Here is a 12,247-nt window from a genome sequence, read left to right on the forward strand (position 1 = left end):
ATATTGTGTAACCAAGTAAGGATATGGTACCCAAGTAAACTTTTTCCTCTGAGTGATAAGTTACTAGAATATTTGCTTAAAATTAGCTCAAGTAGAAACTAGTTACCGCAACAGAGGTCAGGTTAAAAGAATAAATGAGACACAACATGCATGTTTAAAAAAATAAAAATTGAAAGGGCTACCATATCACCAGGATATTAATGAATTTCTGTCAATTTCAGTGCAGCAGCTGTAGAAACATCAGCAGTAGCTGCCAAAGACAGACATTTCAATCCCTGTCTTCTAAAGGACTTGGATATTTTAAAGAAAACACTAAAATTCTGGCAGCTATTAGAACAGTCACTTCAGAAAAGTGATACTGCAACAATTTACAGGGAGCACAGAGAGCACAGTTGAAGCACTAAAGTAAATAGGACAGTGAAGTACTAAAGACTCAATATTATTGAGAAGTGGTTGCCAAAAGGTTATCACATGTTCTTTAAATACCACTCAGCTCACATCCTCCTTGAAGAGGACTTCATGAATGTTATTGCTCCACCTTCAGAACACTACTGAACCACCACCAGTCCATTCCTGGGCTTCCTAAGGACCTCAAGCAGCTTCACTGTCAATAAACTGACGTATTTACAGAAAAAATAATTCAGAATTCGGTTATCAATTAGCACCACATGTTTTTTCTTCAAAAAATAAGAAGGAGGAGCAAATTAAGTAATTTAAAGTAATTACATGATTTACAAAGACATCTGATTTTTCTAGCAGTTATCTTCCCCTGCTGAGTAACAAAAGACTTCTAAGTATTACTTCATATTGACAGTATAAAAATAGTACCAGTAAAAAATATTACTAACACATCAGTAAATGAGACACAAACATAAAGCATCCTTAGCTTATTTGTACATTGCATAAGCAGAAAGATAATGCTGATCCAGATACTTAGCATATGATCTGCACCTCTTTGCTTCTTTATTCTCAATACAACAACTGTGACACACTTGTAAAGCCTCTAATGTACCATAAGATTGGCAAGGCCCCTTCATTTACATAATTAAGGCAATTATAGCCATAATAATCTAATGTAGCCCCATTTTAATGGTCTGGACTATATTTAAGCTTCCACTTTATAATCCATGGAAGTTGGTTGGTGAAGTGCAAAAGAAAATAATGAATATATCCTAAAAAAAGCATGCTCTCATGAGTAACTATAATAAAGCTTGCTGTGCTACACAGACTAAACTTTCCAAATAATTTGCATGTTTTGGGAACTCTAGAATTGAATTTGTTCATTAATTTTTTCAAGATCTAAGCTAACATTAATGATTATAAAACCTAAAATGAAAACAGCGCTAATTATCTTCTTTCAACATAACATCTTGCCTGTCTGAAAATTTCAGGAACACAGACAAAAGCACAGATCGATACACTAGATAGCTTTTTTGCCTCTAAAGGAATATTCACCGTTGGGTTCATTGGGGCTTCCTCTCCAACTGAAACACAAGGGGAAAGGAAGTAAAGAAATCAATCAAGCTAATCAAAATTTTCATAATAAATCATTTTAAAGCAACCTCCTCTAGAACAATCTTTTCCCCTGTGAAAAGTACATGAATACTTCATAGGAATGCAACTCTGAATGACTGATTATTCATCTTGTACATAATGAGTCTTTACCTAAAAAGAACAGTGTACAAATGGCCCTGAGTGTTAGAACAACCCCACAGAAATCAAGGCTACAAAAAAAGCAAAGCATTCTAAGCATTCACCCCGTGTGTATAAGCTCACTCCCACACACCTACAGTGAACCAGCGAGCTCTGAGATGGAGCTTGGGAAGTTCTGAATTGTTCTCTGCACACAGGATGGACAAGGAATGCTATGCTGTGCACAGCTCCTCAAACATGCACACCTGTTTTCTAAGCCACAGCTTGCACAGGACAGGCATGTCCTCAGTGCCCTGTGATAAAAAGCGCTCACACAGTGAGCAGAGATGCAGCACTGACATTATTTTAAGAATCAAAAACTGTATTACACAACTATTTTTAACACTAGGCCAGATCTGCCAGTTCAACACTCACTTGCTGGTAACAAGAAGCATGAGGAGCAAATTCTCCAAGTGCAGTCCACCACAGTAGGACAGAACTGCTTTCCACAGCACTGAGACCTTAGGGATTTTCCATTTGAAAGTAAATTTGTGGAAGGGACATACATACCAGGATTTGACAAAACTTTATAAAGTTGAGTACTCAAAAGCTTCTGAAAGCAGCCATAAAAACTGGAATGCTTTGGAAATAAACAGGCCAAATGAAGAGCAAATACAAGGTGGTTCTAGAGAAGATTGGTCACAGTTCCCAAGCACCTTTGCAACAGCAAAGAGCTGTTTCCAGTGACAGGCATGCAATATTCCCATCTTCCCTTTAGGGTCATAGCTCTTTGCAATACTGACTACAAGCACTCAGTTAACAATCTTCTCAGTATTATACTTCATCCTGGAAACAATAAAGTGTTCTTCTTCAAAGCATTCTCAAGTATGTTCTGAACTGTAACAGGGATTATTTATCATAAACACCACATATGCACTCTAGCTTTTTTACAGTATTATTATGGGACAGGCAATCTTCCCTTAATCCTTCACTTCTTCCTTGTAACAGTCATGCTCTACCAAATTTAACCCATTCTGCAATTATGACTTAACTGCAGAGAATATCAAAACTATAGATGACTGCTCAAGCACATTCTGCCTTTTCCCTTTTTTTTCCACTACCAGCTCCACTCTGATCTGAATTAATAGTATTCTTTTACTACAATGAGTCTCTGCCTCACTGCTCTATCTGCATTTGTGATATCACTTCTTTTCTGCACAACACATACTTCTTATGCTTGTTCTCAAATATTCTAATCCCTGTAAGAACAGGAAGAAAAAGCCAAAATTTTTTAGCAAAAAGGTCATCTAGCAGTATAGTAACCAATTCTAGTTATCCTTTTTGAACTATAAAGATGTTTTAAACAAAGTGAACACACACTATTCCATGCAGAAGAGCTTTGAAATTATAGGAGAAACAGACATCTGGAGCAAAACTGAGTCACTTCTGGAGCCTAACAACAGCTTGCACAGCTGCATCACCATTTCTCCAGTCCTTCAAACACAGCCACAGGCCCCTCATCACTCCCACACCCCACATGGGCAATACCTGGCAAGCAGCCTATAAGACTCTTTTCCAGTCTTTTTCTTCCTTCCTTCCTTCCAAAGGAAGCCCAGGTATGTGGGTGTGCTCTGGCTAAGCCCAGGCTAGCTGACAAGGGAACCAGGGATGGTGGGCACACAGGTCAGACCACTCTCATCCCAAACACATTCCCTGTCATTCTACACCACATTAGATTGCTACTATGATGGAGCAGTATCTTTTTAGAAAGTCTCAGCATGGAGTTTGTTAATGAAAAGAAGATACGGCTGACAATTTTACTTGGCTCAGTGTCACTTGAGAAAAAGAAGATATTCAGTTTAAAAATTTAAAAGAATCATGCAAAAAATTTATCTTAGCACCGAAGAGACAAACAATAAAATCGGCTCCACTGAGTTTCTGTTATAAAACAAACACAGTAATGAATCCTAAATAAATGCCTTTTACAAATACACTAACACAGTATTTTTGTGCTAGCAAATTCCCTTTTCATCATATATATGGAAATAATTTACAAATACAAATGAATTGTTACAAAGATTATTATTCTGCTATCTCAGAAATAACCTACCATTTATAAAATGCCTAGTAAAGCTCTAAAATCTGGTAAACAATAGTACTTCTCATTAAAGATCAAGTAAAAAATGGTCAATCATTCACCTTATAGACAACAGAGAAAAAAGGACATTCTTAATGAATTAGGCTAACCAAGTACCAAAGCATAAAAAAAGACAGAATGCATCAATTTTCACTTTATCTTCAAATTATACATAAGGTATACTTACAGCTCACCATTACTGTAAATGTGTGTAACAAAGTAAAAAAGGGGAAAAACAGCAGCTCGGATGGTTGGAAAAACACAGGTTTAAGATGAATAGCATTAAGCTTGAAAAGTAAAAACTGTATTCCAGTAAAAAAAGCAATAAAAGAGAAATGAACATTTGCTTGTAAGTCAATACCCTCTGAAGAACTACAATAATACATTTTAGTTTCATAGCACCTTTCAAATCAAAAGGCTTCAGAAACAAAAATAAAATAGTGTTCAGAAACATCAGTAGAGTAAGAAGGGTTATCCATGGATAATGTATTTTCCTCTAACAAGGAAACTGAGTCACAGTGTTATGGCAAATTTACATTTAAATCTATAGCATGATTCATGCTGATGCCAGCAGTAAAGGCAAGAGCAGAAGTATTAGCACAGATTTAATTTTTGTTGTGAGCCCACAATGACACCAACCCCAAGCAGTGTATATCAGTACAGATAAGACAAACTCCAGGATTTGAGTGATGCCACTGATATCACTCACCATTATGCTCAGGCATTTCAGGCTTCATCTAAAGACTATATTGAGAAAGATTAGCAAAATTTATGAAAATTAATGAATTTAATGAAAATTAAGCAACTAAAATAGCATGGAGAATTTATTGTTGCATTTCATAGAACTGTAGTAGGAATTACATAAAAAACCCCAACTTACTGAATACAAATATATGGCTAAGAAGAACAGTAAACTAGAAAGCTGACAATTACCCAGTGCAAATTTAACTCACATATAATCAATGTTGCTACCACCTATACTCCCAGACTACCAAGACCACCTCCTTAAATTTATTGTGCATAACCCTCTGAGAGAGAAAGTTAACTGAGAGCAGCTTGCCTGCGATGAGAACCAGCACTTTTCCCTTTGTGCTTCTTTTTATAGTCACTCAATTTTCTGTGACAAGCATGACAGTGAAATTAAATATTACAATTGGATATTAAAAAAATAAATTAAGACATATTATCATATTTGTAAATAAAGGTCAAACAGCAATTTAACATAACAGGTCACTGATAATATCAGGCCTAATTGGCCTAGTACATGTTGGTTTGAAATGGATTTTTATTCCATTGATGTCCTGTAGTTACCTTTTCAAAAGAGAAATGGGGGATTACAAAACAGCAGTGTCTGTCATTGAAAGGCAGCAATACAAAGTAGAGATTAAGGAGTTAACACAAGTGGTAATTTTGGCCCTCAATCTCTTTATTTGTGAAGTCTGGAAACCAGTCAGGGTTCTCTCTGAATGTAAACAAAACAAAAGCTCTTTTTTGGCATCTGCACCTGTACTACATGAAGAGTAGTAGAGGTCATGTATTGAAAAGGTGATGCCATGCAAATTAAATCAGAGGATTTGGGAGAGTATTGCTTGGTTGTTTGTCCCTCTATTTGTTTTTCAAGCACTGATGCACCGGAAAACAAATCAGTATCCACAGAGTCTTTAATCCTACTGTTATTTATCCCCATCTCCACAAAGCAATTAACAATTTGGCAGGATTTGGTAGGAAACAGGATGCAGCTGAGAGGGCAGTCATATTCTGAGATTAAAGCCTTGCAGACTGAAAAGACTTTGAGCATGCAACGTTGCCTTTTCACCTCCTTCTGGCAAAATCTTAGAGTCAAAGACTATGACATTTGTAAGAGCTTCCTTGTTACCTACATGGTCCTCCTCAGATGCTGAAAGAAAGAGAAGCCCCCTTTTTTTCTTCCATGAATATAAGCCTAAATCTCTTATTTTAGTGAAAATATCAAGTGAGCTCTTAGCACAGGATTTATCAGAGATTAACTCAAAAATTGTTGAGACTGAATTCTTCTATTTCAATGGCTCATAAAAATGCATATTTAGTATTTTACCAACAATGATACAGCTTCTGCCATTTAAACTGCAGGGCCTTCAATTGGCCCTGTGTGTGACATGGCCCTGTGTGTGACATGCAGTCACACCCAAAACCCTGAGGTTTTGGGTGTGACTGCATGTCCCAGCTGGATCTTGACTCTCTGTGAGGGCACAAACAGAGCCTTATTTCTAAGATGAAGGTATCCAAAGATACAATAGAGAAGGATGCTGTACTACACATCAGCCAAATCTTTGACATAGACTGTCTGGGAGACCAGGATCCTTCCTGGGCATGTCACTGCACACCTTTGTCAGAATGTTAGTGTAGCTTGAAATAAATAAAACAAAGAAAATAAAACAAAGCAGTCTGTGAAGATTTTTAATTTCAAGAATAATTAAACTTTCCCAATGTGTGCACTCTGGAGTACAGAAAATTTGAGATAACTGACAATGGATGCTCTTCTTAAATACCTTTGAAGGTCTTCAACCACAGCTAACAGCTGTCAGCCATACACTTAACAACTGACAAAGTTTCTGCAGAAATGCCTGTGGTCCCCAATGCCCATGTTTTGAATCATGTGCATTTTTTCTTACCCATCAGTGTGAAGAGCAGAACAAACTAGGGACAGGGCTTGCTACATCTCAGAGCAAAAGGACCATAACAACTATTTGAAAGAAAAAATTGTGTCCAGACACTGCCAAGGGAACAAAAGGCTCCTCAGTTTTGTAAAAATATGCAGTGCACAGAAACCTTCCCAGCTTCTGCTTCCACATAACCACTGAAAAAAACCTCAGAAGTGCTTAGGAAAATAAAGATCTGCATATTCCAACTCAATGAAATTCCTTTATTCACAGCTGTGCAACTCAGTAAGACCTGGGTATCCCAAATCCTGGCACATACTTGAAAAGGAGATTGGGGCAAAAGCAGGTCATGAGGCAATGGCTATGTTGGAAAAAAAAGATGCTTTCTTACGTGTCTCTTTAACACCTCTGTAACAAGTGGTACTGCTTCCCACCCAGTCTGCTTTACCTTCTACTCTCACTGTGCTTCTACACAACTTCCAAAGCCCTTCCTCTCTTCTGTACTCCCCATACTCTTTTACTTCTAATGTTGTGTCCCCTAATACTGCCTCTAATGCTCTGCAGATGTCCCTCTCTCTTTTTTAACCCTAAGTTTGTCTCTTCTGTCTCCTTTTAAAAATTACTGGAGTACCTATTGTAGTTTATGGTTTATATGATACCCATTGCTTTATCTAAATTACAGTCAAAACAAAGATGGTAAATATTTTTATTTTATTGTGGGGGTTTTTTTGTGGGATTTGGGTTTTTTTTTTTCCTTTTTTTTTTTCTTGCAATTTTTGTTTTTCTTAACAACTTACACATCTAGGTTTTCATTTATGGATTTGACCTAAGAGACCCTAAGCATCAATTGGATTCAATGTTTCTAAAGGTATCATTAAAATGAGACAGCCCTCACAAAAGCCTGGATCCCCTCACCTGCCTCATGCATTCATCAGAGATAAGGATTAGATTAGTTCCCTTCCAACCAAAAGGACCCTTTTGCTTTCATTACTAAGTTAAATAAATTTGAAGAAGAAAATCTGTTTTTCTGAATAGTCGTTTAATTTTGTTTCCCAAAGGAGTATAGGGATCCACACCAAGACTATTTTGGGAAATTTTCATTGGCATAGTATGCTCTCTAGATACACCAAAAAAATCAGCAATTTCAAGCTGAAAAGATCAACAATTGTCCCAAACAAAAGGGGATGTGTTTCAGGAAGCCCTTACTTAAGTTATCCCTGAAAAAGGAACAGTAACCTTACTTTGCCTGTTGGGCTTCATCAAATTTGTAAGCAACTGACAAATGTGTACACAGCTTAGAATCATGGAACCATAGCAACACTTAGTTTGGAAAATGTCTCCAAGATCATCAAGTCCAACTGCAACAACACTTTACAGAGGTCCATTTAAAGACAAGAATTGTATTCTTGTAACCGGTGTTAGAAGAACTTCTGTTGTAAGAAACCTTTTATTCTGTCACAATAGAAGCTGAAATTTCACTAATGATGCTCAGCAAACTTTCATGTTTCTCAATTTTCCTGGCTTTTGGCCTTGTAAAGAAAATATATTAACAAACTTCATAGAATTTGGAGAAGCCCTGTGTTTTGCTTGCTCTGACAATCTGTCAGGACAGGATTAGTGTTAATTCCTATACCCATGAGACCTTTTTTCCTTTTCTCTTACATAACTAGGCACAAGTAATCTCGACTCCCTGGCAACTTAAATCATCAAGAAGAGTTCATTTTTAATTAAAAAAAATCCAGTTTCTGAAACAAAAAAAAAAAATTCTCTAGATTTTTTTTCCAGTGTTTTAGCACAGAAATATGAAAAATTAAATATGCATGAAAGAATACACACAAAAGATAACTGCAACAGGTGAAACAGCTTCCAGCAGAGAGAATGCTGATCTTACTTTGGTAAAAACTAAGGGCAATGGTAGCACATTAAAAGAGTAACACTGGAGGATGGTAGGCCTACTACTCATAGAGATGTTTTTCACCTCATCATCTTAATTTCACTTCATGCCCACTATTAAGCAAATATTCCCATATCCATCCTGGAGATACAGAAATTATTGCCAGAGGATGCTGCAACCACATTAAGGTTACACTCACTGTATATCTTATCAAAGGGGCCACACGATCCTGGGTCTTCCAGTACTTTTCATTTGGTTTAACAATGCAAGAAGATGACATATTTATCTATTTATTTTCAAGACAATTCATGAAAATGTAAATTAATGCTTTAAAAAATGTCATGACTATAACTTTGCAGAGGGGTTCCAGCATGAGGAGCATTTAATTACATTTATTCAATTAATATTTAATTACACAATCAATTTTTTTGCCAAGGATGAAAAAAGGGACCTAAAGAAGTATTTCAGAGCAGTTTTTTAATTTACTTGTATGCCTGCACACAGCCTAATCTTTACAGCAGTCATCTTCATTCAGTGTTAAAAAAACATTAAATTGTTTTTTAAACTAGAAAAAAAATTATAGTTTTGGCAGTAGCTACAGCTTATAATGGAAAGTAAGACTATCCTGCACAATAAATCTGGAATAATGCTTCAAATAATGAAATACCAGTGTTAATGCAGGAATGCAATATTTGTTTCTTGTATTGTTATGGGTTACTATAGGAAAAAACCTATCATACTTAAAAACTAACTCTTCTGTATTTTCTATGTATTTTACTCATCAAAAGTGTTACTATACAGAGAGATCAAAAAGATGCATCAAACAGAGACCAGTCCAAAGAAATTTTGAAAATGCAGGCCTCCAGTCCTGCTTTTCTTAACAGATCCAGGTCCATGGTAGCCTAAAACCTCATGCCCACTCTCTATTCAGAAGCACCAAAGATGGTATCATGTTTTAACAACCACCTGGGAGCCACTGAAATACAAACATGCTCAGCCACCATTTTTCCTCTCCTGTTTGTTTCAGCTGCACCTAAACTGCCTCCTAAGAGGCACTGCAAAGCAGCTCCATTTTCCAGCAGCATCATCTCATTCGTGGTCCAAAAGAAAAGCTGATTTACTCCTCTCAAGCACTTTTCAAACGAACTCACTTACATAATACAGCCATTACTTACAGTTCTACAGCTCAACTGCCTGCTCCTAGGAACAGCAACAAGGACTTCTAAGTTTCCTTCCTTTCTACCACACTCTGTTTTCTTGAATATTCAATGAAAACACTGAGGAACACGGAATTGATTTCTTCTCTTAAATAAACCTATAAGCATCTCACAGAGTAATAAATAGCAAATGAAAAAAAAGAACAGCAATAACTCATACCTCATTTGAAAAAAAACATGGTGTTTTACTATAGGTACAATTTCAAAATCCTTGGCCAAGAAACAACCTCGAAAATACATCTGGTTTTATTCAAGAATAATGAGTGTTTCTGATAACTGTAATATTCCGTGTGCAAAATCTTCCTTCCTCCTGGAGTATTAAAAATATTACACAAATTACCATCACTCACCTCTCCTGTCATTTCTGCCTGCTTTTGTGGATCTGTCAGAAGGGCAAGGGCAACGTCCTTCACATTTCACTGAAATTTGTTTTCCTGAGACACAGGCTTGATAGTCTAATTTGCACTGTAGGGAGACAGAATAACTATCATTAACATAAACATATCTTATTAAAAAATATATACTTCTAAGAAATTCGAAGCAATCTTTCATGAAATGCTTAAACCTTTGTGTACAGATGTAAAGAAAAGTTTTCTGCAGTATATGCTACTTTTGTAACAAAGCTTAGATTCAAAAAAGGCACAAAGTTTTTGGTTCCTAGCCTGGCTACAATTTCAAGACTCAATTCAAGCATGAAGGCACTTGTGGTGTGAGACTGATTTGAATATTTATGTTAAATGGAAGCAGACTGCATTGGTTTTATCTGTATTCAATGAGCAAATAAACACAGCAAAAATATTCATTATTGATAGGAAGCAATGAACAGTCAATTTTCATAGCATTTATCACTGAATTTCTATCTTCAAAAAGACAATGTCTTGGTAAAATGTGTTAATGAATAAAACAAAAAGCTGTGCCTAACGTAATTCTGCATAGTGACTATCTTTTCTGATACAGAAACAGATTCATTTGTGAGGTTTTGATCTGCGTACTTACAGTTCCAACCCAGAAACCATAGAAAAGCTAACTATATCTGAGAAACAAAATTGTTCTTTCAAGCATATACAAATAATGTAGTAAAGAACACATGCTGAGAAAATACTATCATGGTAAACATTGTCACTCTTACTTTCTACTCCAATAAAACAGTTCTTTGCATAGAGATCTTTCTCTGGGATGTTTTGTCAATGCATTATCAGGAAAAACATAAACAAGAAACAAAGAGGGGGGAAGCATCTACAAAGAGCTTTTTTCCAAAGCAAAAGAAGGACGTTTGTAAAGGAGAACACTTCATCCTTGAACAAAAGATGCCAGATGTCTCATTAAATAGGTAAAGGACACAGAAGCATATGAGTCAGAAAAGTAGTTCAAGTAACAAATAAAAATATGAAGTGTTTTCTGTGCATCACAACACTTCAGAACAACCTCACCAGAATCTGTCTCTTTTATTCCCTGACTCATATTTTGTTGGGGTACATAACTTCACTGGAATGCAGTTCCATTAATTGAGTCTCAGGATTTCCACAGAATGCTAAAGTCAAAGTTTCTTTCTCCCCCAAAAATATGTAAGGGGTGGGAGTACTGTAGCTATTAAAGAATCAAGGAGGCTCTTGAAAGAATGCTAGTTTCCACTAGTATGCAGATATAAGCACTGTGAATTTACAGAACTTTATCAACTTTTTAAGCAGTCAGACTTCTGCTCATTACACTCTCATGCAGTTCTATAGCTTGCATAACCTGAAGTGCATCACTGTATCAAAATACCACATTTTTGCACCATTGCCAGTACTAAAAAGACAGAAATAATTACCTCAAATTTTCTGTACATCAATGAAGGCATACTTCAGTTCTGAATGTGTCACTTTTTGCCAAAAATGTATGGTTAAAGGAAAATGACACCAACAGAACCTTCTAAATCCTCCCCAAAAACCCCAACATACTGTTCCATTTGAAAGTTATATAGCACTAGTATTTCATAAAGGACTAGAAAATGGAAGCAAAGCAAACACCTTCCCATGCTGATTTTGAAACAACTGAATACTTTTTCTATCTCAATTGTCCTGGCTGTACAGGAGAGTGCTTGCATTACTATGATTCTTACCAGCCCTCTCTCCAGAAAGTACATGACCCAATTCATATTTTAATGCTCCAACCAGTATTTGGAGTCTGTGGAATGGATAATCACTCAAATTTAATACTCATGTCTGTTAAAAAGAGATGTCTTTCTATTTCTAAGATCTGAGAGTTTTTATTATTCAAACTTGGTAGTTTAAGGATTTAAACCCACAGATAGTGAGTGGTGCTTTAGGCTTTTGATTACTCCCCTTGGTGAGATTGCCACTTAATATTTGACATATAAACCCATTCCAGGTTTTATTTACTAAGAAACAGAGTATGACAAGTGAAGAAAAAAGAAAAGTAAGAAAAAAGAAAAGTAATACTTTAATGTCTGAAGATTTCTTTAATCCTTTCTTGAGAGATTATTTATTGTATTATTTATTATAATCTTGAGAGATTATTTTTTACAGACTCCAATGCTAACTTTGATTCACTTGAATGTTGCTAAAGAGACTAGTAAATACTTCATAAGTGCTTCAGCTAGCATCACGAGTTGCAAGTTTAGTCTTTATTTTTTTTCTTTGAAGTAGTCTACCTATTTGCAAATAACACCATCCTTTTAAACACTAAAAATTTAATGCTCAACACCTGGCACAGGCAGAGATACAAG

At 36.0% G+C, this 12,247-nt stretch overlaps 1 protein-coding gene across 1 annotated transcript in view; it reads right to left on the reverse strand.

The window, feature by feature from the left end:
- SPOCK3 (SPARC (osteonectin), cwcv and kazal like domains proteoglycan 3) overlaps positions 1–12,247 on the reverse strand; it is a 158,032-nt gene that overhangs the window by 39,158 nt on the left and 106,627 nt on the right. Inside the window, exon 6 of the mRNA XM_030239559.2 lies at positions 9,870–9,984. Within this exon, the coding sequence (XP_030095419.1) occupies positions 9,870–9,984 (115 nt within the window). The remainder of the gene's footprint in view (positions 1–9,869; positions 9,985–12,247) is intronic.

This window comes from Serinus canaria, chromosome 4 (genome assembly GCF_022539315.1).
Source record: "Serinus canaria isolate serCan28SL12 chromosome 4, serCan2020, whole genome shotgun sequence".
Classification (NCBI taxonomy): Eukaryota; Metazoa; Chordata; class Aves; order Passeriformes; family Fringillidae; genus Serinus; species Serinus canaria.